The sequence below is a fragment of the Mrakia frigida genome (assembly GCF_051309035.1).
Source record: "Mrakia frigida strain ATCC 22029 unplaced genomic scaffold BDY24scaffold_6, whole genome shotgun sequence".
NCBI classification, from domain to species: domain Eukaryota; kingdom Fungi; phylum Basidiomycota; class Tremellomycetes; order Cystofilobasidiales; family Mrakiaceae; genus Mrakia; species Mrakia frigida.
In genome coordinates, this window is record NW_027481275.1 from 757,782 (window position 1) to 782,723 (window position 24,942).

At 55.0% G+C, this 24,942-nt stretch overlaps 7 protein-coding genes across 7 annotated transcripts; 4 read left to right on the plus strand and 3 right to left on the minus strand.

Annotated features, from left to right (window-relative positions):
- The first annotated feature begins 2,000 nt into the window (after positions 1-2,000).
- Positions 2,001-3,213, plus strand: BDY24DRAFT_381017 (uncharacterized protein). The gene is made up of 6 exons (XM_076639271.1): positions 2,001-2,178; positions 2,258-2,342; positions 2,420-2,623; positions 2,786-2,859; positions 2,963-2,971; positions 3,057-3,213. The coding sequence occupies exons 1-6, from the start codon at positions 2,011-2,013 to the stop codon at positions 3,120-3,122; spliced, it is 606 nt and encodes a 201-aa protein (XP_076499269.1). The 5' UTR covers positions 2,001-2,010; the 3' UTR covers positions 3,123-3,213.
- Positions 3,214-3,257: 44 nt separating this feature from the next.
- Positions 3,258-5,270, minus strand: RPN7 (proteasome regulatory particle lid subunit RPN7). The gene is made up of 8 exons (XM_076639272.1): positions 5,004-5,270; positions 4,631-4,842; positions 4,405-4,550; positions 4,111-4,330; positions 3,925-4,033; positions 3,671-3,842; positions 3,424-3,563; positions 3,258-3,338 (listed from the first exon to the last, which is right to left on the minus strand). Exons 1-8 carry the CDS (start codon positions 5,146-5,148, stop codon positions 3,307-3,309), a joined length of 1,176 nt encoding a protein of 391 aa, XP_076499270.1. The 5' UTR covers positions 5,149-5,270; the 3' UTR covers positions 3,258-3,306.
- A 46-nt stretch (positions 5,271-5,316) lies between these two features.
- Positions 5,317-7,788, plus strand: RPN6 (proteasome regulatory particle lid subunit RPN6). The gene is made up of 12 exons (XM_076639273.1): positions 5,317-5,518; positions 5,611-5,680; positions 5,914-5,996; positions 6,092-6,233; positions 6,342-6,495; positions 6,577-6,695; positions 6,778-6,883; positions 6,962-7,106; positions 7,182-7,338; positions 7,403-7,493; positions 7,572-7,640; positions 7,724-7,788. The coding sequence occupies exons 1-12, from the start codon at positions 5,407-5,409 to the stop codon at positions 7,739-7,741; spliced, it is 1,266 nt and encodes a 421-aa protein (XP_076499271.1). The 5' UTR covers positions 5,317-5,406; the 3' UTR covers positions 7,742-7,788.
- A 727-nt stretch (positions 7,789-8,515) lies between these two features.
- On the plus strand, positions 8,516-10,279 carry BDY24DRAFT_406182 (mitochondrial carrier domain-containing protein; the record flags this gene model as incomplete). The annotated part of the gene is made up of 9 exons (XM_076642692.1): positions 8,516-8,531; positions 8,653-8,729; positions 8,822-8,869; positions 9,002-9,224; positions 9,356-9,412; positions 9,492-9,660; positions 9,753-9,869; positions 9,977-10,149; positions 10,251-10,279. 9 exons carry the CDS (start codon positions 8,516-8,518, stop codon positions 10,277-10,279), a joined length of 909 nt encoding a protein of 302 aa, XP_076499272.1.
- Positions 10,280-10,733: 454 nt separating this feature from the next.
- Positions 10,734-13,211, minus strand: BDY24DRAFT_413015 (aldo/keto reductase; the record flags this gene model as incomplete). The annotated part of the gene is made up of 8 exons (XM_076643133.1): positions 10,734-10,788; positions 10,856-10,948; positions 11,031-11,275; positions 11,350-11,435; positions 11,509-11,571; positions 11,721-11,834; positions 11,947-12,082; positions 13,137-13,211. 8 exons carry the CDS (start codon positions 13,209-13,211, stop codon positions 10,734-10,736), a joined length of 867 nt encoding a protein of 288 aa, XP_076499273.1.
- BDY24DRAFT_381033 (uncharacterized protein) lies at positions 13,086-18,502 on the plus strand. The gene is made up of 12 exons (XM_076639274.1): positions 13,086-13,221; positions 13,365-13,676; positions 13,768-16,292; positions 16,365-16,413; positions 16,484-16,562; positions 16,644-16,865; positions 16,952-17,214; positions 17,286-17,384; positions 17,458-17,747; positions 17,822-17,890; positions 17,974-18,029; positions 18,102-18,502. The coding sequence occupies exons 2-12, from the start codon at positions 13,401-13,403 to the stop codon at positions 18,278-18,280; spliced, it is 4,107 nt and encodes a 1,368-aa protein (XP_076499274.1). The 5' UTR covers positions 13,086-13,221; positions 13,365-13,400; the 3' UTR covers positions 18,281-18,502.
- A 498-nt stretch (positions 18,503-19,000) lies between these two features.
- On the minus strand, positions 19,001-24,062 carry BDY24DRAFT_254910 (uncharacterized protein). Its single transcript, XM_076636810.1, has 11 exons — positions 23,697-24,062; positions 22,430-23,602; positions 21,033-22,348; positions 20,819-20,955; positions 20,698-20,748; positions 20,493-20,623; positions 20,364-20,421; positions 20,128-20,292; positions 19,842-20,053; positions 19,478-19,772; positions 19,001-19,402 (listed from the first exon to the last, which is right to left on the minus strand). The coding sequence occupies exons 1-11, from the start codon at positions 23,900-23,902 to the stop codon at positions 19,280-19,282; spliced, it is 3,867 nt and encodes a 1,288-aa protein (XP_076499275.1). The 5' UTR covers positions 23,903-24,062; the 3' UTR covers positions 19,001-19,279.
- Between the last annotated feature and the right edge of the window lie 880 nt (positions 24,063-24,942).

Consider the following 24,942-nt stretch of genomic DNA (forward strand, 5'->3'; position numbering starts at 1 on the left):
CGTCGGAGGGTCCGAACGCTTGTTGGCCGAGAGGGTGAGGTCTTCGCTCCTTCTTGCGCGACGTTGGGTCTTCGAGGGCTCTGGGGAGATTGCTGGGTTGGATGGGATTGAGAGGACTGGATTCCCTGGAGTTGGAGGCGGAAGCGACTTGACGTTGAGGGGAGCTTGGAGGAGCGTCGGAACGACCGGTAGGAGAGGAGTCTACGACCGTAGGAACGAGGGAGGAAGATTGATGTTGGTTGGCGACCGAGGATGATCGGTGAGAGGGACGGTTCCGAGCAGGAGAGGACGCAGGGCTGGGTTTGTTGCTGCTGGCTGGGTTCGACGAAGGTTGTTTCACGACGCGTCCGACCGATGCTGACGACGAAGGATCCTTCCTCCTCGGCGACTCTTCTCCAACCTCTTCCACCTCGACCATCACAGCATCCTTCGACAATCCCTCCTTCCTGACCGGGGAGTCGATTTTGATCCTCTTCGGCGACCTCTCTGCAACCTCGCTCCCATCTCTCTTCGAGCTCTCTCCTCTCGACTCCCTCTTCTTCGCCCTCTTCTCCTCTTTCGCTCGGACCGTGTCGAACGCGACTGGGTAGTTCTCGGCGTAATCCTTCCAGACAGCCTTCTGCTTCTTGCTTTTGGCGTAGAGGAGGGAATATTCTGCTCGAGAGCTTTCGAGGAGGACTTCGAGTCGAGCGATCTCGGCGTGTTTGGAGGGTCCAGCCGGAGAGTCCTGCTTGGAGGGAGGGAGACGAGGACGAGAGGGAGAGCCGAGAGTGGTAGTATCGTCCTGAAGCTTTGAGCTGTAAGAGGCCAGAAGAAGACTGGTCAGTTACATGCGGCTGAACGAGAAGAAGAGCGAAAGACGACGGAGCTGGAGGACGAACCTTGAGGCAACTCCCTTCCCTTTCACCTCCAGTTCCTTCCTCAACCCAGCAGCATCAGCCTTCGCCAAAGCCAGCTCCTGCTTCAAAGCCACTGCTTCCTCTTCCATCTTGGTCTCCCTCTCTCTCCAATCGTCCTTCTCCCTCAGCAAGAACGCCAGCCCGTCAGCCTGTTGCTTCTCTCGCTCCAGCTTCTTCTGCAATCCCTCGACCACCACCTTATGAGCCTCTGCACTCGAAGCCAGAGCCTCCTTGAGAACGGTTTCTTCGTCGAGTTTGGTTTGAAGAGCAGCCTGGGAGGAGGTGGAGTCGGCGAGTTGGGATTCGAGGGAGGCGATTCGAGAGGAGGTCTCTTTGAGAGGAGGAGGTTCAAGGGAAGTTCGAAGATATTCGAGGAAGGAAGGGGTGGAGTCGAAGCCGAGACGGGTGGAAATAGCTGTGAGAGTTCTAGAGGGAGGGGGCGGAAAGAAGGAAGGAGGCAGGTGAGCGATCGTTAAGGGAGGGAGCGAGGGAGGGAGGAGTCGAAAGGTGTCGAGCTCACTTCGTTAGCTCAAAGGCCTCGTTCTTCGCCAGAGTTCCTTGTCGTTTCTTGTCGTTGACCTGTACAGACGAAAGAGAAGGCGTACGAGTGAGCTTGAGGTCTACGAGAGACAAGAAGAGGAGGAGAGAAAGTGGTGAAGTGGCGAAGTCCTTCGAGGAAGCTGACCTTCTCCTTGAGAGCTGCAAGAACGAATCAACCCACAACGAGTCAGCAAATCTTCCTAGCGAAGAAAACTCGAGGCAGGACGAGTCTACTCACTCTCACACTCCTTCTTCCAAATCTTGTTGACCTTCTTGAGTTCTGCTAGTTGCGTGTTGAGCTCCACCAACTGTCGTCGCTCGGCTTCCCTCTCGAGCCTCGCTATCTCTCCCGGCTGAGAGTCGTAGGACGGAGAGCTGCTAGGCGGCATCCTTTTCCCCAAACGACGTGGATGGATCGACGGGTCGTATGCTCTCTCGTTAGAAAGACGGAGAGCTCGAGGTGATGGTTGGGGTTCAACGTTGAACTCGATCTTTCCTTCGCCACCTCTCGAAACGCAAGAAGCTCGACGCGCTCTCCTTTCTTCTCCTCCCCCAAACGCAAACGGTCAACATGAACTTCGACAACCCTTTCTCTCGGATCACCCTGGATTCTACCAAAGACTGGGATCGCATCAAGGATAACATCACTCGAACCCTCCTTCAGGCTATCGATCAGAGATGTGCGGAAGGAAACCTGGATCCAGCTCTCAAGGAGGAGGTCACTCAGAGGACTCTCGAGGTCAGCTCTCCTTCTTCTCACTTCCCTCGTCTCAGTATAGATTCTCGCTGACCTCCTTGCTCTGCTTGTCGGTCTTCAGTGGCGAGATCAACTCTTTGCTCTTTCTATCCCCAACCTTCGTCTCGACGGCCAACCTTTCGACGAGTTCCTCAAACGACCTCAACGTCAGTTCTTCGCCTTCCCTCCCTCCCATCCATCGTCTCGAAACTGACTCTCCCTCTTCTCCTTTCCCGTTATACAGCCACGGAAGAGTTCGACGAATCCCTCGACCGCAAGATCCGTTCCCTAGCCGCTGAGAAGGAGCTCGTCCAAGTTCAGATCGCGGAACGAAGGTCAAAGACGCCCGGCGACATTCATCACCTCGTCAAGGATCTCGTCAGGAGGAAGGTCGCGTCAGAGTGGATGCCCCAAGAGGATGGAGAGGAGGAGATGGAGGTCGAGATCGGTGAGTTTGTTTTGGCGTCTTTATGTGAGGGTGAGGGAGGAGGAGAAGAGAGGGAAGGGAAGGGAGGAGGTGTTGTTGTTTCTCCGGAGGGAGGAAGAGAGAGAGAGCTGACCTTTCCGCTTGTTTCTCTGCCTCGGAACGCGTGTCTGTGTTGGTCTACAGAGCCCCTGCCGAACAAGGAGTCGATGGTTCAGTCGTTATCAGAGACGCTGAGCGCGATATCGAACCTGACGAAAGTGAGCTCGAGCTCCTCTCGTTTCCCTTCCTTCCCTTCCTCCTTCCCTCCTTCTTCTTTCCCTCGACTGACCCTTCCTCCCATCGTTTCCTTCTTTCTCCAAGATCCTACCTGTAAGCCTTTGCTCTCTCTCACTTCCTCGCCTCATCCTGAGCTCTCAGCTGACCCCCCCGTCCTGTGTCCTCCTTCCTTCACCAGACCCAACTCGAACGCGCCAACCAAGCATGCGAGGTCGCCGAGGAAGTCTCCAACCTCCCTCCGTGATCCTAGTAGAGTACTGCTCTGGGCTCTCTTCTCGCTGTTGTTTTTTTCCGTCTTGGTTTTTACGATCTATCATGTCCTTTCGCTCCCTCTACAGCCTCTTCCTCTTTCCTCTGCTTCTTTCTCTCTCTCCCTGTGTCGACGATCTCACAAGCATCGTTATAGAAGCAAAGCTCAAGCAGACTATCTAAACGATCACCTTGCTCAACTTCGACAGAGCTTTGATGCGAACATAACCAAGCCAAACGAGTCAGAAGAGCTCGAGCAAGGGAGGGAGAGAGGAAGGGCACGGCGTCGAGCTCACAGTTAAGCAACAGATCCCCCTGCTTGACGACCTGCTCGTACTGAGCGTTCTTCTTGTCCCTCCTGTTGGTCTCCACCACCCCGTTGACCTTGTCGATTGTGCAGTTCAGTCGACCAGCAGAGATCAGGCGGGAGAGGTCGCTGTGAGAAACGAGAACGAGAACGAGAACGAGAACGAGGAAGGGATCAGCTCTTCTGACTTCGCCTACTAGTTTCTGGGACCAGAAGACAGGAACGTGTGTACTCACTTATCCATGAACTCGGGTCCAACTCCAAACGCCCTGCACATGGAGTCGAGGGTGAGGGATCGGTAGCTCTCGAGGAGTTGCGAGTACGATCGGATTCGCATCTCTCGGACGTAGTATCGAGCGTGAGGGGAGAGCACTCGAGAGGGGATGAGGTGGTTTTGTTCGACGGTGGCTGGATGAAACGAACGAGTGAGGGTCAGCGAGACGAGGAGGACGAGACGAGGCGAGAGTCGAAGCGGAGGGAGAAGACTCACCAAGAGACTGGAAGAAAGCGGCGTATTCGCAGTTGTAGAGCGAGGTGGCGAGGCTCTCGAGAGCGGGTTGGGTAGGGAAGACCTGTCGAATTTCGGGGGAGTTGATGATCTGGTTTGAGCAAGGGAGGAGGGAGGGAGATGAACGTCAGCTCGAGCTCTGGTGTCTCCACTCGCCTAAAAGCTCACCTTCTTCTTGATATCGACCCTCTCCATCCAGACCATACACGAGATGACAGTGACCGTCACGAACGAGTCGTAGTCCATGAGTTCGGACGCGGTGAAGGTCGAGAGGGCATCGATGAGGAGCTCTCCTCCCTTCTTGAAGTCTCGAATCGTGAGGAGGTGAAGACCCTGGTAGACCTTGAGCCTATTACGTCGATCCCAGTCTCCTCCTTCGTCGATGAGCCTGAGATCAACGCAGAGAGGAAACGGTCAGGTTCGGAGAGGAAAGAGAGCGAGGGAAGGAGAGAGAGGGCTGACTTTGAAGCCTTCGGCAGGTTGGTGGTGATGAGCTCGATGTCGTTGAAGAAGAATCCCACTCGAACAATGGTGAGGACGATGTCTATACGAGCTCCGAGTCCAGGGGTCTTCTCCAAAGCGAGCTCCAAAGCAGCGAGCGACCGTGTCTAGAAGACCAAAGGGAAGGAGATAGATCGAGGTCAGCTCGAACGTCGTCGAGAAGGAGAGGAAGGAGGAAAGAACTGACCTTGTCTCCGATCTTTGTGAGGTAAGCGGCCTTAGCTCTGAGGATATCACTGATCTCTGTCTCTCCCATGCTCTCCTCGGCCTCTACGAGCTTGGCGTCGAACTTTGCGAGCTCAGTCTCGTTGGCAGCGATGAGTTTGGGGAGGAGAGCGGCGTCGGGGGAGATGAGGGAGGGAGAGGCGGAGAGGAGGATTTCAAGGTAGGGAGCCATCTCTGTGAGGGAAGCGAGAGAGGTCGGTCAGCAAAGATCGAGGTCGCGGGTGGGAAGGCTGAGGAGCTCGAGCAGTGAGGTTGAAGGAGAGGTGGGAAGGAAGGAGGGAGGTGAACGAGCTCGAGCTTCTTGCTTGAATCCCTTGTAGAGAAACGGGACCTACCATCCTTCTCGATTCCCTCAATGAGCTCCTTCCTAGCAGCCTCGTGTCGTTCCGAGAGAGCAGGGTTGGAGAGGACGAAGACTTGTTGAGGGAGCGAGAGGTTGGGAATAGGAAGGGGAGCTTCTTCGTCTGCTGGTGCCGACATCTTGGAGCGAGTTTAGAGGAGAGTTTCGAGAAGAGAGTTGAAGGGAGCTGGTGGAGGTGAGAGAGAGGATCGAGAAGAGTCGAGAGGGGAAGAGAACGAAGGAAAGAGGTGTTTTGAGGTTGTGAGGGTTGAAGGGAAGGAGAAGGGGACGAGAGCGCTCGCCTTGTCATCTCGTTCGTGGAGGTCGCCCTGCTCCCTTCTTCTTTCAACCATCACACCACCAAAACAAACTCTTTTCTCTCCTTCTTGCTCTTCCCCATGTCCACTTCTACACCTCGCCCTACTCTAGCAGATGCTGCCGCGATCTCCAAGACGGATCCTAGGAAGGCTGAGCAGATCCTTCAGTCCATCCTCGACACACCAGCTGGAGGTCAGTCTCGTCTCCTTCTTTCACCTCCCACTCCGCTTCATCGTCGTTCGACGCTCTTTTCAATGTCTGACCTGACTCTCCGCTACTCTCAGACGACGAGGATGCTCTTCACGACCAGGAGGACGCCCTTCTCAAGCTTGGAGAGCTCTACAGAGACGAAGCGTGAGTTCTCCCATCTCGACCTCCTCCCCCCTCCTTCTCTTGCTTTCTTCGTCGTTTTCTCGACCACCAGTCGTACCTGGACTGCTTCTAGAAGTCTCAGGAGATTCGAGAAGTCCTTCGAAGTCGGACTAGAGCTCTTGAGCGATGAGATCTGAGGGAACGGTCGAACTGATCAGCCCTCTCCTTCCCTTCACCTCCTTCCCTCCTTCCTCCTCTCCTTTTGCCCTTTACAGCAACCCCACCGCTCTCGCTGAAGTGATCAAGAAGAGCCGAACATTCATGTCGTCAACGGCCAAAGCTAAGACTGCCAAAATCAGTGAGCTCGATCCTCTGGAGTTGACCTTTCCTCCGTTGAGCTCGAAGCTGACGTTCCTCCACCTTCCCTCCTCCCTTCCCTTCTTCTCTCACCAGTCCGAACCCTCATCGACTACTTCTCTGCCATTCCCGACGCTCAAGCGGCTCAGATCGAGTGCACCAAGGACAACATCGAGTGGGCCAGGACCGAGAAGCGAGTCTTCCTGAGGCAGAACTTGGAGACGAAGCTCGCTGGACTGTGAGTTGACCTCCTCCTTCCTTCCATCTCCCGTCTTTTGACTCGACTGGCTGATTCCCTGCGACAACTTGAACTGACGCTTTCATCCCTTCTCTCTTCGCTTCAAAGCCTGATCGAGGCTAAAACCTACCGAGAAGCGCTCACTCTCATCGAGGCTCTTCTCAAGGAGCTCAAACGTCTGGACGACAAGATGATCCTCACCGAGGTCCATCTCCTTGAGTCGAGAGCCAACTCCGAGACCGCTAACTGGGCTAAGGCCAAGGTTAGTATTTTTATCTCCTTGTTTTTCACGATCTGAAGTTCTCACTTGAGCTGACCTCTCTCCGATCTCCCTCCTTCGCAGGCTTCCCTCACCGCCGGACGAACTGCTGCCAACTCGATCTACTGCCCTCCACTCCTCCAAGCTCAGCTCGACATGCAGAGTGGTATCCTGCACGCTGAGGATAAGGACTACAAGACTGCGTTCGTACCGCTTCCTTCGTCTTCTCGGCCTTGCTCTCGTCGAGTCTCGTCCCTGACGCGTTTCCTTCTTCGATTCTCACAGCTACTCCTACTTCTTTGAGACATTCGAGGGATACTCAGCAGCCGACGATGGAAGAGCTCTCAAGGCTCTCAAGTACATGCTTCTCTGCAAGATCATGCTCAACCTGGTTCGTCTGTTGCTTTTCGATCTCGAACCTCGCGTCTTCGAAGCTCACACTTCCCTTCCTCCTTTCATCTCGTCTCAGCCTCAAGACGTGACCTCTCTGATACAGGCCAAGCTCGCGTTGAAGTACTCTGGGAAGGAGGTCGAGGCTATGAAGGCTATCGCATTGGCTCACCAGCACCGAAGTCTTGGAGAGTTCGAGGGAGCTTTGAAGGAGTGGAAGGACGGTGCGTTGAGCTCTTCCTCTTTCTCTCTTCCTCGTCGACCCCTTCGCTGACCTCGATCTTCTTCGATCTGCGCAGAGCTCTCGAATGACCCTATCATTCGATCCCATCTCGCCGCTCTCTACGACACCCTTCTCGAGCAGAACTTGGTCCGGATCATCGAGCCTTTCTCTAGAGTCGAGATCGCTCACGTCGCTGATTTGGTCGGGCAGCCCGTTCAGGGAGTCGAGACAAAGTTCGTTCGTTTCCCCCCTTCGCCATTCGACGGACTCGAATCTGACACCGTTTTCTTCCTCCAGACTGAGTCAGATGATCCTCGACAAGGTCTTCTTCGGAGTGCTGGATCAGGGAGCTGGATGCTTGCAGGTGTTCGACGAGCCAAAGGAGGACGTGAGTTGCAGCTCATCTCGCTCGATGTCCAACGCGATCCCACCTTTCTGACCCTTCTCCGTCCCTTTCGTTGTTTAGGAAACCTACACTGCTACCTTGGGAACGATCAAGCACGTCGGGGATGTGGTAGAGTCGCTGTACGAGAAGGTGAGTCGTCCTCTTCTTTCTTTCGTCTCTTCTCTTCTCGCTAATCAATCGCCTCTTTCTTTTGCTTCCCCTCTTTTTTCCAGGCCACTAAGCTTTCATAGAGTACTTTTTTTTCGTCGAGGATCGATTGGAATGATGATCACGAAGATAGGGGCGGCGCGCGTCGAAAGAGAGACAGGCGATCCTTCTCCCTTGAACGCTTCTGTCGAAGAAAGCGTCCCTCTCCCCTCTCCCATTCCCCGAACCAACTTCTCTGTACCTCCGGAAGATTCTTTCTTCCTGACTCTCTAATTCACAAACCAGCGAAAGAAGCTTCCAAGGGCGGTTTTGGTCGTTACCGTCTCGCGGCTTCTGAATCTCCCCTTCGCTTTTCTAAACCGAAGTCCTCCAAGAAAGGATTCCTCCAACCACGACCACTCCCTTTCTCCCACAACCTTCAGGTCGACTCCGTCTCTTTCCCGACTCTCGCCACCACCCCGCTCGTTCCAGTAAAACGTGAGAAAAATCTTCCTTGCAGCTCGATCTTGAGCTAGGGAGAGGAAGGAAGGGAGGGAGTCCTTGACCACCGGAAGGGCTGGCCTCACGGACTTGACCAGGATGGCAAGGAGCTTGCTATTGGAGGATTTTTGTTCAAGCTAGCGAGCTGACCTTAATCTTCCTTTCTTCTCCTTGTGCCAGTTTTTCTTCTTATCCATCTCTCGCAAAGGACGGACGGCTCTTCTCTCTCCCAGCTTCCCTCTCGTTTCTCCTTCTTTCAGCTCCATTCGCCCTCCTCCTTCCTTTCGACGTCGCCATTGGTTCAACTTTCAGCCCTCAACCTTCCGACTCAATCCCCAAACCCTCTATCCTTCCCATCTTACTTACTCTCAGCTTGAATGAGTGAACATGTCGGTAAGTCCATCGCTCTCTCCTTCGAGCTCAACGACCTCCCGCCTCTCGAGCTGAAGATGGTCTCTCTCCCCTTCTCTTCCTGATTGCGACTTACCTCCTGCTTCTCTCCTCACCTTCGCAGTCACCGCCGTCGAAGTAGACTACGAGGCTCTTCCTCTGAGTGCAGGACTCGGCTCAAACATGATGGCAGGAGCACTGGTGAGCTTCGTCTCTCCTCTCTCTCGTCGTCCCATCTTTTTCTGACCAGCCCTGATGCTTCTCCTTCCCTTCTGCTCTCCTTTCCTCCTCAGGCTGGTATCTCAGAACACGCCGTTATGTTCCCCATCGACTCGATAAAGGTGCGTACAGCTCCTCTTCTCCTTCTCTTCCTTCCCTTCCTATATAATCCATTCCGAACCGTCCCAAGTTTTCCCTCTTCATCGCGCCGCGTGGCTGATCCTCTCCTCGTTCTCTTCTTTGCTTCGAATCAGACTCGAATGCAAGTTCTCCCCACCACCCCTTCAGCCATCTCCAAAACCCTGTACCAATCCCTATCAAAAGTCTCCGCGACCGAAGGTCTGGCGACGCTCTGGCGAGGAGTCAACTCGGTCATCCTCGGAGCAGGTCCCGCCCATGCCGTATACTTTGGAACCTACGAGATCGTCAAGGAGTGGGCTGGTGGGAATAGACCTGGTCATCAGTTTGCTGCTACCGGTGAGTCGTTTCTTCTGTGGTCTCGAAGAGGAAAGGGAGGAAGAGGAGGGAAGAGGAAGGAAGGAGGAAGTGTGATGAGCTCGACTCACTTTTCGATTTCCCTTGCTTCTTCTTCGTTCTGCTCACTACAGCTTTGGGAGGAGCTGCTGCGACCATCGCTTCTGATGCTCTCATGAACCCTTTCGATGGTAAGTCGACTCTGCTCGCTCTCTTATCGCCCCGGAAACCAGCAGCGACTGACTCGTTCCGCTCTTCGTCGTGTCGCAGTCGTCAAACAACGAATGCAGCTCCAGAACTCCTCCTACGCGACGGTCTCTCAGGCTTTCCGTTCAGTCTACAAGACGGAGGGAATCTCAGCTTTCTACGTGTCGTATCCTACGACGCTCGTCATGACCATCCCTTTCACCGCCGTCCAGTTCACTTGCTACGAGTTCTTGTGAGCTTCCCCTCTCCCTTCCTTTGGTCGAGCTCGTCAGCTTGAATCTGGAGAGCTGACTCGTTCTGGTTTGCTCTGTTGTGCTCTCGTAGGAAGGACGTCATCAACCCATCAGGAGCATACTCGCCTGGAACTCACATGGTAGCAGGAGGAGCTGCTGGAGCCGTGGCTGCTGCTGTTTCGACACCTTTGGACGTGATGAAGACTCTGTGAGTGCTCTCTCTTACTCCTACCTTCCCCGTCTACTTCGTTCAACCCAAACATCCCTCTCTGACCTTCTCTCCATCTCCTCCACCTCTTCTCCGCGTCCCAACAGCCTCCAAACCCGAGGAACCTCCAAGGACGCTCGGATCCGGAACGCGAGTGGGATGCTGGAGGCTGGGAAGATCGTTTGGGCTCAGCAAGGGCTGAAGGGGTTTGCGAGAGGGCTGGTACCTAGGGTGGTGACGTTCGTGCCGAGTAATGCTCTGTCGTGGGTGGCGTACGAGGGTGAGTCTTCTTTCAATCCTTCCTTTCGAGCTCACGCCCTCGTTGGAGGAGCTTTTCCGAGCTGACCACCTCCCCACTTCTTTCTCGTCGTCTCTCTCCAGGTTTCAAAGTTTTCTTGAAGGATCCATGAACCTAATTGAAACGACAAAGAACTCCAACCTTCCCTTCGCAAAGATCGCATCGTCCTCCCTCCCTCCCCTCCCTCCTCGCTCTCGCACACACAGGAACCTGTACCCTCCCAAATCACCGATACCCTGCCACTCATCTCCACTCCCTCAATCTCACCGACTCTACCACTTCAACCCATCCCAACTCATCTTATCTCCCTCCGTCCATCTCGAACCCGACCTCTTCGACCTCGCAGCTGCCTCGGGCGAGCGAGCAATCGAGGGCGGATCTATCCACGGCTCTCGAGTCATCGCGTGATAGAGGGATCATAGTAGAAATAGATCCTCGAGAGAGAGGGACGAGGGATCCCATGTCGTTTTCTTGCAATGGTTTGAGAGAAGACGACGACGCGTTCGAGAAACTGAAACGAACGAAATTCGACAGACATGTATGAAGCAAGACGACAAGCCCTACGTCTATTTCTCAGGCTCGTCGAGGAATTTCTGGAAATGCCTGTAGTGCTGGGTCGATCTGAGGGAAGGGAGAGAAGGTTATAAGCGAGAAGAGAAGGCGAAGAGGTCCGGAAGCGACGACTCACCCTGCTTCATCAATAGCCTTCATTTCCTCCTCCGACAGCTCAAAGTTCAGCGTCGTAAGCTGTTCCTTCAGTCGTTCGGCTTTGGTCGAGGTGCTGCGGAGGTAAAAACGAAGAAGGAAGAGAGAAAAGGTCAGCTTGAAAATCGAGACGCGTCGTCGCGGACTTTCGAACTCACGTAACGACTTCCCCTCCGCCTCTCTGCAACGCCCACCTCAAGAGGACATTGCCCTCAGTAGCACCCTTCTTTTCGGCGATGGTCTTAACGACAGCATCTACTTCCCCTCCTGGAGCACGGAAGATAGAGGTCAAGGGACCATACGAAGCGACCTTGATGTTGTGTTTCGCTTGAAGAGCGAGAAGAGGGAGAGCGGATTTGAGGAGGTAGGGGTGGAATTCGATTTGATTGATGGAGGGGATGACCTGGAATTCAAAGGAGTGGGTGGGTGTGAGTCTGGGGGGGAGAGAAAGGGAGGGAGGAGAGACTCAGGGTTGACTTTTGCGACGGCGAGAACTTTCTCAAAGTCGGTGACTCTGAAGTTGGAGACTCCGATGGACTTGACGAGACCTTCTGCTTTGAGCTCTGCATAGAAAAGGAAAGTGAGAAGGTGATCAGCCGAAGGCGGGAGGGAAAGAGGGGAGAGAAGCAGACGGACCTTCGAGTTGAAGCCAGAGTTTGGCGACGTCTCGGTTCTCAGGGGAGTGAATGAGGTAGAGATCTGGAATAAAACACGAATGAGCGATCGCAGATGAAGCTCTTCCGAGGAGAAGGACTCATCGACGTAGCTCAGACCGAGCTGAAAGAAGGAAGAGGTCAGAGACGGGGACGGACTCGGAGGGAAGGACGAGCTCACCTTCTTCAAAGAACCCTGCAAGCTGTTCCTCACATCGTTCGAGTTGGACTTCGAAGTGATGAAGAGCTTCTCTCTAGGTACTCCACTCTCGATGATGGCTTTGCCGACGGTCTCTTCGTTGGCGTAGCCTGGGAGAAAGGATGAGATGCGACGTCAGGATCGGAGGGACGGCGGGAGGGATCAGCGCTGGCTCGTTTCTCTCTCTCTCTCTTTCTCTCCGCATAGGGAATGCTTGCTCACTCTCAGCAGCGTCGATGTGAACGAAGCCTGACTTGATGGCTTGAACAACTTGAGAAGTTGCATCCTTTCCGTAGATGGCGGTCCCCGTGCCGAAAGCGAGGATGGAGGAGGGTTCCGTCGTTGAACTCGACGGTTGCTTTGAGGGTCGAACGGCGATGGAGGGAAGAAGAGGAGAGAGTGAGTATCGACAGGTAACGAAAGAGAAGCCGCTAGAGCTCACCAGACATGATGATTCGGAGAAAAGGTGTAAAGTAGAGGGTGGGTGTGGGAGGAGAAGAGGAGAGAGGGAGATCTGAAAGTGGGCTGAAGCGCGATTCGGTCAACTCCTACGCCCTTACCAACCGTTTCGCCTTCGTTGCGACAGAAAAGTGACCTGATGATCTTTTCGAGGCTTCTTGCTTTGGGTCAAGATCGAGTGGGAAAGGTTTTTTTTCGCAACCGAACGCTTCAAGATCTTGATGCGACGAGACGACAGTCGCTTGCCATCTTGGAGTGAGCTCGAAGAACGAAGGAGACGCCGAGAAGCTTGTAATTATCTGAGTTCTATCTTCCTCGTAGTTTGGCATCTTCGATCTTGCTGCTGCATGAGGGGAAGAAGAGAGAATCAGACCCTCCCAAATTCGCCGACGCGTCGTGATCCTGTCCGTCCGTCTTCGTGTCTGTAGAGAGGAATACTGCTGAAACACCTTCAGGGTTGTCAAACTGCGTACTAGAGGTCCATTCGATGCATCTGACGTCGTCAAAGATTCTGAGACGCAGAAAAGCAGAGCTGAGAAGACCGGCGACGAGAAGTCGAGGAAGATGGACCTTCAGAGTTTCGAGTCCTGCGGTTCTGCTTTTCCTCTCTGCCTTTTGTTTCACGATGGGAGATGCAGATAATATAGGCGGTTCTACGATTTTGTACTCCAAGGCTGAGCTTGAGAAAATTCAGAGGTGACGACCCGAAGTTTTCGAAAGCTCATCTCCCGGCCAGGAAACGGGGTCGGGGAGGTCAAGTTCGCCAACGTCGACAACCTCTTTACATCCCTTCGTCAAGCTCTAGAATCTCTGGAACAAACAACTCACGTCCATCACAGCAGCGTAGCATCTCGTTTCTAAAGGATCTCGGTTCGAAACTCAGGCCCACAAGCAAACAACCTTCCCCTCCCTCCCTCCCTCCCCTCGAGCTCAACTTCCCCAGGTCGACTTACCAACAACCCTCTTTCCTCCTTCTTGTTCAACTCTTCGGCATCGAGCGACAGAACCTCTCGGAGTATACTGTTCATTTGAGAAAAGGTACGTGACCGTCTGCTTCGTTCTGTGATTGCTGGAAAGCACGGAGGGAAGGAGCTCGTCCCTTCCTTCCCTCTCCATCGAAACGAGCCGCCTTGAGCTCACCTCCCGCTTGCCCTGCTTCGTTGTTCAACATCTTCCCACAGCTCTTCCCAACCCTCCCCGACTGGCTTCTCGTCAACATGTCACCGAGTGAATCCACGTCATCTCCAACGGACGAGGACGACGTCGTCGCCGTCAGCTCGCTCAGGCAGCGGTTTGAGGCTCTTGCGTCGGGAGGCTCTGCTGCTCCTCTCCCTTCAACGTCCATGGCCAGAGGTGGTTCAAGAGTAGTCTCCGCTCCGATCAAGAAGGATATGCCGACCATGAAGGTCTTTCCAGCCGCTCGAGAAGGGAAGGAGGACGTAGAGGAGGAGCAGAGCGGTGTCGACTTCACCAGGTCTCTTCGACCTCGAGTTGTGAGTCGCTCACTTCTTTTCCTTCAGGCTAGTCGAGAAGAATCGGAAGGGGAGACTGACAGCTATCTTCCCTTGAAATCTACTTCGCCAGTCTTCAAATCCTATCTCGCCGAGTCTCCTTCCTCAACCGCTTCCTCCGTCACCTCAGCCCTCCCCTCCCTTTCACCCTTCATCGATGGGCAGCTCTTCCTCCCGCTCCTCTCAAGGATCCAGCTATCCCGCACTCAGGAGCTCCTCCTCTTCGTCTTCCCTCTCCGCCAACGGGGTCACCCCAACCCAATCTCACTTCCCTCCAACTCCAAACCGCTCCCCTCCCAGTCCCTCTCGAACTCGAAACGGATCCGCCTCGACTCCCCTCCCAGACGTCAGCGTCTCCAAGCCTCCAGCAGTCGTCAAGAAGGCACCACCACCTCCTCCACCATCCAGGTCCTCAAAACCACCAGTCGCTGCCTCGTCGAAGGAGACGAGCTCGGAGAAGGCGTCGTCGAGCCAGGGCCCACCTCTCGTCTCGTCGGCGTCGCGTCCAGTCGAGGAGGAGACAGCTTCGAGCGTCGCATCGCTTCGGTCCATGTTCGGAGCCTCAAACAAATCCTCAGGTACCTCAACACCAGGATCATCCTTCACTCCTCCTATCTCTCGCACCACTTCCATGTCGTCGACCGTCTCGTCCTCCATCCCTCCTCCCGTTCCAACCAGCCGACCCGCTCTCGTCGCCCAACTGTCTTCTCAACCCAAACCCTCTTCCTTCCTCGGAGAGCCATCGATACCTCGCAAGCCATCCGCCATCAATCTCTCCAGCAGACCTCCTCCACCTCGCCCGCCCTCGAAAGCGCCGTCCTCAACTTCCTCCCAATCTGCCTCACCCACGGAACTCGCAGCGTCCTCAACAGCAACATCGTACGCCTTCCCTGAGATCCTTGGAACCTCTACCCTTCAATCTACTCCGTCCCTTCCTCCTCGTCCAAAACCGCAGGTTCCAGCCAGATCAGTCGTGACAACAGCTTCCCTTCCTCCTCCAACCAACGCGACTCCCAACGGAGCGGGAGACGTCAGGCCAAAGCCTCCTCTCCCCGCGAGGAAACCCACTCCCTCGTCAGGATCGAGTACAGGAGAGGGGTCGGTGGATGGAGAGGGAGACGGAATCTCTCAGGGTGCACCTCCTCCGATACCAGGAAATCGTCCCATCCTCGATCGATTTCTCGTCTCGGCTCCTCCTCCTCTCCCCGTTCGCTCAAAAAGCATCTCCGTCCCCGCTCATTCGGAATCCGTCACTTCTGCTCCCTACCGTCCTCCTCCACCACCCTCCTTCCCTCCCTCCAATCGCCTCGACCCGACGCGGCTGGATCGTTCAGCATCCGTCTCCTCCAATCGGCTTGGGAGTCGAAGCTCGAGTCGTCAGACCTCTCCTCTCCCTCCAGCATCGAGAGAGCTTCCCGACGTCAACGGGGAAGTCTACAGACCTCCTCCTCCTCCGGTCAGAAAGGCTACCGTCGCAGCTGCCGTCGAGGTCTCCACTCCGAACCGAAAGTCGTCGGATCCCGTCTCGGACGACGAAGGAGGAGCTCACGGCTACGGATCAGACGAGGAGGACGAGGAGGTCGATCCTTTGGGCCCGGATCTCGCCTATATTCCGTCGTCGCAGCAGTTCAAGAAAGTCGACGACCTTCCGGATCCGACACTCTCGAATCGACGACCCCCGATCCTTCGTCCTCATCCTCTCAAAATGAAAGGGAAGAGCGGGAACCACCACATCTCGGCTTTCGCCTCGTCAGGAGGATCTCTCGCTATCGGATCCTTTCATCTCCGAGTCTACAACGTCGACGACCCTGGAGAGCAAGGACCGACGCTGCTGTGGGATCAGAAGGAGATGGGATTGGAGGTCAAGTCGAAGGATCCGAAGATCACAGCGCTCTGCTTCCGACCAGTCGCCGACAAGGGAGAGGAAGCGAGGTACCTTTGGTGCGGATCGAAGGATGGACATCTCTGGGAGGTCGACGTTTGGGGATCAGCCGTCATTCAGTCGAGGTCGAACGCTCATCCAACGCCCGTCTCGGCGATCTTCAAGTACAAAAACTCGGTCCTCACTCTCGACGAGACGGGGAAGGCTTGCCTCTACACCATGAGCGAAGCAGGATCGTTCAACATCAACGCTCCAACTCAGACTCTTCGAATAGCGGAGAGGCAGTCGTTCGTCACCGTCCTCGGTCATCAAGTCTGGACGTCCTCGGGTCCTCTCACCTCCAGTTCTTCCATCAAGACCGCCGCCAGTCGAGGTCCCACTCTACGAGTCTACGAGCCGTTCGGAGGAGAGTCGTCCATCGGAGCGGCAGGAAAGGTTCTCTCCGTTCCAGACACCGTCACCGGAGCCGTTCTTTCAGCAACGATCATCCCCAGCAAACCAGATCTCGTCTACGTCGGCCACGAGGGAGGTCAGGTCAGCATCTGGTCGAGGGAAACGCTCGTATGCTCCAGCGTTATCAAGATCTCAACCTCGGCGATCATCTCCTTGGTGGGAATTGGTTCGAAGCTTTGGGCTGGGACGAGGACGGGAACCATCAACGTCTACGACGTCGAGACGCGACCTTGGACGATCACGAACCTGTGGAAGGCTCACGAGTGAGTCTATCTCTATCTCAAACTCGTACAATTGTATCTGAGAGACTGACTGCGGCCTTGTTTTCGTCACAGCAACACTCCCGTCCTTGGTTTCGAAGTGGACGTGACTTCGATCGAGCATGTTCGTCCGAGCTCCTCTCCCCTCGAAGCAGACCTCGTCCTGACTTTTCCTCGTCTGCTACCGCTTACAGGGACATCTTCGAGTCTACTCTTGGGGCAGAGACAACTGCGTTCAGGGATGGGATGGACTTCTTTCGGAAGACTGGCAGGGTGAGTCGACGCGTCTCCTTCTTTTCTTCGAAGTCATATCTGACCTCCCCCTCCCCCTTGTTACTTTTCTACATCATACAGAGACGAGACTGGTCGATCGAGAAGCCGAGTTCTGTACCTACCGAGATCTCACAGTCCTCGCCTGCACGTGGAACATCGACGCGTCGAAACCGGTTCAACTCACTGGAACCACCGACAACGCTGGCTTCCTCACCTCGGTACTCACCTCGGAGGAATCCCCAGATATCATTGTCTTCGGCTTCCAGGAGCTCATCGACCTGGACGATAAGAAGCTTCAAGCCAGTGAGTGTCGAACTTTAGATTTTGACCTCGACCTCTCGTCGTCGGCTGAACGAACTCCTTCCTTCTCCTTTTCCTTCTTCGTTCAGAAACTCTTCTCTTCGGAAAGTCCAAGGGTGTCAACGGAGAGATGTCGGCCAAGGTCTCGCAACGGTACCAGCTCTGGCACGACAAGCTCGTCCAAGCGGTCAGAGTGGCCATGCCTCCTCACGCTCCTTACACCGTCGTCCACGCTCAGAACCTCGTCGGACTCTTCACCTGCATCTTCGTCAAGAACGCCGAGACTCTCAACCTCAGGGACATCGCTATCACCACTGTGAAGCGGGGAATGGCTGGCATGTACGGGAACAAGGTAAGCTCGATCGCGTCGTCTTTCTCGAATCGATCCTCATTCTGGCGCTCATTCGCTTCTTCTTTTCCTAGGGAGCCATCATCGCTCGATTCGTTATCGACGACTCCTCGGTCTGCTTCATCAACTGCCATCTCGCTGCCGGTCAACGTCAGAAGACAGCTCGAAACGCTGTGAGTCCGTTTCCCTCCCCCTTTCGTTTCGTTCCGACGCTGAACTCTTTTCTCTTCCTCTCCTCCCTTCCAGGATCTCGCCAGTATCCTCGACGAGGAAGCTCGATTCCCAGTCGCCCAATCTCGAACCGAAGAGCTCGCCTACGCTGGAGGAGGAGACGGCTCCATGATTCTCGATCACGAACTTTGCTTCCTTCAAGGAGATCTCAACTACCGAATCGACCTTCGACGGGAGAACGTCATCTCGAGTCTTCGAGCCGGAGAGAGGGCTTACCTTCTCGAGCACGATCAGCTTCTGAAGGAGATGAGGACGAACTCGAGCTTCAGGCTTAGGACCTTCAACGAAGCTCCCATCGCCTTCGAGTGAGTTTCCTCGATGAGTCTTCTTGACCTCGACGAGCCTATCCTGATCCTGCTCTCGACTCTCTTTCGAACAGCCCGACCTACAAGTACAACCGGAACTCGGACGATTACGATTCGAGTGAGAAGAAGAGGGTGCCCGCCTGGTGAGAGTCTTTTCGCGTCCAGCTTCGTTTCGCCGTTGCCGTTCTGATGCCCTCCTCTGTTTCTTCTCTTTCCTTCTCTTCAGGTGCGACCGGATTCTCTTCCGATCTCGGGTTCCCGATAACATCGAGCCTCTTCACTGTTCGTCACTCTACCTCTTTCGTCCTTGCGTCGACGTCGACTGACACGTTCTTCGACTCTTTCCTTTCGCAGACAAACGATACGAGCCCACCGTTAGCGATCATCGTCCTGTTTCGGCTGGATTTCAAGTCAAGATCCGGAAGGTACAGCACACACCTCGTCTGGCCGTCCTCAACGAGATCCAGGAGACATGGGAGGTCGAGAAGGCTCCTTTCCTTCACGCGGCTTCAACTTTCTACGCGTCTCTTTGATTACACTATCCATCTGCTCTCTTCCCCTTCATCTTTCTCCCCACCCTCGCATTCAATTTTTTTGCTCGCTTTCTCTGCTTGTATGCGTTCTTGCTTTCGGTCTAGCCCTGTGTATCCTTGTCTACTCGTCTTCTCTCCCTCTTGCCATCTCTCGCACCCCACGGACTTTTCGCTTCTTGCTATCTACTATCTTCGTTTTCTCTTCATGAACTGCACCTGGACACGTTGTTTCGAGTTGGTCCTTCGTCGCTTCAAGAACCGAAAGCAGCGACGGAGACAAGAAAAGGGTTCGTCAATCATTTCGTTTGAGAGTCTTCAACGAGATAAGAACTTCGCTTCGCTCCTTTCCGCTGGGGAACGGGAGCGAAGGAGACACGCAAGGGTAGGTGAAAGGAAGGCAGAGGGAGAAAAAAGACGACAAGAGGGTCCGACTAGCGGTTGAAAACAAGAAAAAAAAAGCTAAAACAAGGGAGGGAATCGAGAGCAGATGCGGGTAGGTGGGTTGGGAAAGAGGAAAACAGAACAGAAAGCTAAGAGAAGGTAGTAAAGATGACGAGGGTGGGAACGCAACGAGGAGGGAAAGAAAGGGTACGAAGTGAGGGGTTACAGCAAGGAGAGGAGGGTTACAGTTGGGGCAAAAAACGAACGAGAGAGAGAGGGAAAGGGCGGAGATTCGAGCGAGAGAGGGTTAAAGCAAATCGAGAACGAAGCAAAAGTGAAACGAGATGATAGTTGGGGCTTGTCCAAGAGATCAACGAGGTGCGAAGGCGTTGGAAGGTCCTCCTTGGTCGGGGTGGTAACTCGAGGGAGGGTACGCGTCGGGAGGAGGAAGGGGTCGAGGAGGGAGCATGGCAGGGTCGACGGATGCTAGTGCAATGATTTCTGACGAGGTAGCTGCGGGTCCGAGGACTTCGGCAGATCTCTGAAGAAAGGAGAAGAGGGCGAGGAGGAAGGGGTCAGCTCTGGATTCGAACGACGAGAAGGGAGAACTATCTAAGCTCACGATGACGGCGTGCTGAGCTCGAACTGCAGCGTTCTCGATGGTGGCATTGGAGAACTCGTTCGAGACAAAACCGGCCTTGATGAACTGCTGCTGCCTCTCCATATGTGCGACGGAGAGCACTGTCGAAAGGGAAGAGAGAGGGAAGAGGTCAGCACGTCGTCAAACGAATTCAGTTCGGCGTAAACTCGACGAACCTTTTTGAGAGATGGCGGATGATTCCGAAACGAGTTGAGGATGTCCTTGCTGGTACGATCTACCAAAGCCACTTTCCTGGAGAGGAGGAAGGAAGAATAGGAGACGTCAGCGAGGAGAAAGACGAGCGAGGACGCGTCGAGGAAAGGAAAGGTAAACACCTCTACGGCCTGGACGACAGCAGCTTGCGCCGCATGAAGTTCTCCGCTTTGGTAAGCGATTGGAGCAGAATCCGGAGGAGAAGGGATGTGGTGCATGTGTTGAGGAGGAATGGGGTAGCCAGCGGGAGGCGCAGGACTGAAAGAAGAGAACGCCTCGAGTCAGCTTTTGGATTTTCGTTCAGTTTAGAAGATTGAGAAAACTCACGCCATGGAGAAGTTCGGATGCTGATGAGGATCGACGACAAACTGCTGCTGATGAGGAGGAGACGCTCCTTGGAAGAACGTTCCTGCCGGAGCCTGAGGAGGAGGAGGGATGAACTGTCGAGAGGCGGCCATCCCAGCTTGCTCTTGAGCGAACGACGTGACAGTAAGATCGTTGGTCTGTCGAAGCTGACGAGGTTGAAGATCCTCGGTGTACTGGAGGGAGCGGAAGATGGAAGTCAGCTCAGAGTTTGAGGAAGAGGGACGGAGTCGGAAGCAAAAGAACGAACGCTGGCGATGGTCTCGATCTCGACGCTCATCGCGTTGACGGGAGCCGTTCCAGCAAGCACATTGTCCGTCCAGGCGAGCCAGGTAGGAAGCGATCCAGGAGGAGACGAGAAGACGGCCTTGATGGTCGAAGCGGTGGTATGAGGGTCCCAAACTCGAGGAGCCCACTGCGAAACGAACAACGAAACGAATCAGTTGTGGGTCGAAAGTCTCGAGGAGGAAGAGATGCAGCACGGACCTGCCAGGGAACTCCGATGTAAGCGGCTTGGGAAAAGTTTCCAGTGATTCGTCGTTCGCTGTAAAGGGAGAACGTCGATCGAGGTCAGGATCAAACGGAAAAGCGAAGGAAGAAGGACGAGAAACTCACAATCGCTTGAAGTGCCAACCTCCCTCTCCATCCTTCTTAGCCTCGACGTTCCAGATGTGGTTCCCCTTCGACTTGGCCTTCTTTCCATCGTCGTTGAATCGAGAGATGTAGGGTTGAGTCCAGAGGTAGTACTGAAAGGACAAGAGATGGAAGAAAGGGTCAGCTCGGAAAGACGACCATGAGATTCGAGACAAAAAGGGCTCACCTTGATCTTCTTGGTGGGCATGATGTCGTCAGAGAGTCCGGCAGCGACGAGCTAGAAGTAAAGAGGGAATAGGTCTCAGCTTGTTGCGATTCAAGCAGGGAACGTTGGGAGGCAAACTCACTCGTTCGGTGAACGCGTTCGTGAAGGCTTGGATTCGAAACTTGAAAGGTCTGAAATCCCACGACTCGTCGAGACGCTGCATCTTCTTCGCCATCAAGGTCTGATGGATCTGCTCTCCCTTTCGATCGGTGATGTTGACTGCGAAGGAGGAACGAAGACTGAGCGTCAGGTCGAGCTTCGAAGGAGAAGAAGAGAAGGGAGGCACGAGAACTCACGATCCGAACAGATCGCACTCAAGAAAGTCTGGAAGATCTGGTCGAGCTGTCTTCTGAGATCATCACTCAAGACGGTAGCCGTAGGCTTGACGTCCTCGTCCTCGGCTTCGACGACTTGAGCGCTGCTCCTTCGTCTCCTCGTCGACGTCCTCCTCTTGACGGCAGGTTCCGAATCCGATTCCTCCGAGAGCTCGTCGACCTCCTCCGGTGAAGATTCTGACGTTTGAGGCTGTGGGTTGGGCGGCGACGGATCGTTTCGAAGGATGGGAGGTTCCGAATCCGAAGTCATCGTCAATCCTCGAAGTCGGACGACCGGTCGACCGTCGGCGTTGGAAGCTCTTCGGGAGGGAGGACCAGGATGGACGGGTGCTGGAGGAGGAGCTGGTACGGATGCGAACTGCATCGTCTCGGGAGGGAAGGTATCGAGAGCCGACGACGACGACGACGAGGGAGCCTGTTGCTGCATCGGTTCCGACTGATCGTAGCCTTGAGGAGGAGCGGGAGACGCGTACGAGCTTCCCCATCCTGTCGTGAACATCGACGGGTCCTGTTGCTGCAGCTGGTGTTGCTGTTGCAGAGCGGGAGGAAGATCGAGGCTGGAGAGGAACTGCTGCTGGTGCTCGTAGTGGTTCGGGGAGGGTGGTCGAGAGGTGGAGAAGGCGAGAGGGGAGGGATTGATGGGAGCGTGCTGCTGAGGTAGGACGGCCTGTAAGCTCGACGAGGCAGGGTTGGGAGGTGAGAGCGATTGAGCGAGTCCGAGTGACGAAGCCGAACGTGTCTGCATGGGAGGAGGAACGAGAGATTGGCTTGGAAGGACCTGGTGTTGAACGCTCGGGAAGGAGTGGGCGTGAAGGAGAGGAGGAGGTTGGATGTCGATGGGAGTAGGTTCCGATTCCTCCATCACGTCGGATCGTCGAGGATGCTTCGTCGAATGAGGAACATCGTGAACGGGTACTGGTGAGGAGAGGGGAGCGGGTCGTTTCGAGTTGAGAGACTTGCCGACGTCGACGGTGAGCGATGAACTCGAAGGAGGAGGAGCGTGGTTCGACAGCGATGCTCCGAAGCCTCCTCCGACTTGGTCGAGGACGATTCCATGACCGTGGTTCGCATGAGATTCGACGAGTTGGATGGGGACGATCCCTGGTTGAAGAAGCGTGAGCTGTTGAGGGACCTGTCCGTCGAGGGACGCGATCGCCTTGAGAGTGTTCCCGATCTCCTTGAGATCGCCGTGAGGTAGTTCGCTTCCTCGACCATCGATGAGAGCTGTTCGGATCGCTGCTGCCTGCTCGTTGACCTTTGCTGAGGCGTTGATGATTCTAAAAAGTCGAAGAACGGGAGCAAGAAGGAGAGGTCAGTTTCAAGGGTTCATCAGCTCGAAGAGAGAAAGACGAGCTCACCCTTCGATATCTCTCAACCTCGATTCTAACGACATAGCCTTCACTCTCGACGACAGATCAGGTGTGATCACTCCTCCTGTTCCCTGACCCGACGAAGAGCCAGCCTGCCTGCTCAACTCGCCCGAAGAGAACCCTGAAGCGATGAGATGGCCACTCGTCAACATCCCTTCCATCTCGCTTTCCTCCGACCGACTCCTTCCCATCTCGACCGAATCCATTCCGTAGTTCGTCGTGTTCCTAGGTTCCGAGAAGCTACTGGCGTTCAACTCGTAGGAGGAAGAGGAGGACGGGTCGAACTGAGGCATGATCGATCCGGTGGACGCGTGAGGGGAGACGAGAGCGATTCCTTGACTCGATCCGAATCCAGCGGCGAGGTTCTGACCGAAGACGAAAGGCTGAGTCTGAGGAGCGACGGGAGAGAGGTTGTTGTTCGTTCCAGAGGAGACGGATCCGTCGTAGGCGACCGGTGAAGGTTGGTAGATTCCTGATCCGACGGTCGTCGATCTCGGTCGACCTTGACTCGTTGGGGAAGGAGTTTGTTGCTGAGAGGAGGAGTTGGAGGAGGAAGCGTGGTTGGGGTTCATGGTGCCTTGACCGAGAGAGTTGGAAGACTGAGCTCGATGGAGGAGAGGACTGGGAGGTTGGGACTGGTACTGGATCGATCCCTGAGCGTCCGAGGGCTGTTGGTGATTCGGAGCGTCGTAGAATCCCTGCTCCATCGACTGATGGTTGAAATAGCTCGGTGTCGATGCCTGGGAGAGCGCCTGACCCCAGTCTCCTCCCTGCTGGTGAGAAGTAGGAGATTGAGCGAGGAGGACGGCCGACGCGAGGTGAGGGTTGGTTGGGAAGGCGGCGGAGAGCGAGTTGGGAGAAGCAGGGAGGGAGGACATGGCGGAAATGGATTTCGTGGTTGAAGGAGAGAGTGGGAGTCCGTTCGAGGGGAAGGGTTCTCCGTTGGAAGGAGTGAGGGAGAGGGAGAGGGGAGCGTTGCGTGACGACGAGGAGGAGTCCGCGGCTCTCGAGTTGGATCTTGACCGACTTCCCATCACTGGACGAGCTGAAGGGTTGGGATCTGCGGCGGCGAGGTTGGCGAGGTGTTGGTTGGAGAGGGGAAGTGCTGAGGTCGAGGAGAAGAATTCTCCGTTCGTCGAAGGATCGCCGGAGCGACCGAGGCTGAAAGAGAAAGTCAAAAGAGCCCATCGGATCAGCCTCTCGTTCTTCCTTTTTCAAGTTCGGCCAACGCCAAAGTGACAGATGCGAAACTCACCTTCCTGTCGTCGGCGGCGATGGAGGACTCATACCCATCGAGGAAAGCTCTTCTCCAAAGAACGTCGTCGACGGCTGATACTGGAAGGGAGGTCCGAGCGATGCTCCAAAACCGTCCCCTTCGTTGGCGAAGAAAGGAGGTTGATTCGGGGACAGGAGAGGGATTTGATGGGAGGAAGAGGAGGAGATGAAGTCGGGTTGGGTCATGCTATCGTTGACGAACGAGTGGAGCTGTTGCTGCTGATGTTGGCGCTGCTGCTGCTGTTGGGAGATGCTCGTCTGCTCGTTAGAATCGAAGCTGACCCCTCCGCCTCCCTGGACTTGGGAGGAGGAAGCATGAGGGAAGTTTGAGGAATCCAGCGTGGTGGATTGGACGAGGTCCGAAGGTTGGTTGAAGATGGGGAAGGGAAGGTCCTGGAGATGGGGAGAGAAAGGAGGAAAGGAATCGTTCAGCTCGAGAAAGAGAGAGAGAGCGGAGGGTCTCAGAGCTTCGAGTTGATTCCGACTTGAGATGATGGAAACGAAACTCACAAAGGAGGTGAAAGGAGGGCTTGGTTGTTGCAACCGAGAGGGTCGAGAGTTGATCTTTGGAGCGTGATTCTAGAGGGGGGAGGAGGTGAAGAGGACAGGGTGAGAGGAAGAAGGAGGTCAGCTCGCTCTGAAACTCTCGAGCTTCTTCCCTCTCTTCCCAAATCCTCCACCTCGTTCGCCTCAAATCTACAACCAGCCTCGAGCTCTTCTCAAGATTCTCCTCCCTCGAATGGTATCCTGTAGACTCTGCTGGTTCTACGAAAGCCTCGGCTATGGCGGCTGGATCGTAGCGGACGAATGCGAGCTCTTTCGCTCCTCCCTCCTCCTCCCTCTAGCCTCGCTTGGAAAGAACGATAAGACTCACGAAAGAGGGATATCCAAGAAACGGCGAGACGGAGAGCTCTAACCTTTATACGATGCTGGTTGAGGGTTGTGCTCGGTTTGGAAGTCGAGAGGAGTGTTTTTCGGTTGGAGTGGAGGGAAAAAGGCGATGCGTTGAAGTCCAGACTCGGAACAAGTTAGTGCGACCTTTAGCACCGTTTGAAAAGTTGAAAGTGGGGCGACGAAGGGAGACGACGGTCTGGCCAATGGTCGCAAAAGGAGGGGGATCAGACTGGGGCGACCGAGGGGCGAACGCAAAGAACGGAGGGGGGAGAGGGGAGGGACGTAGGGACAGGAGGAGGAGGAGGAGGAGGAAGGAAAGAAGAGCTGCTGAG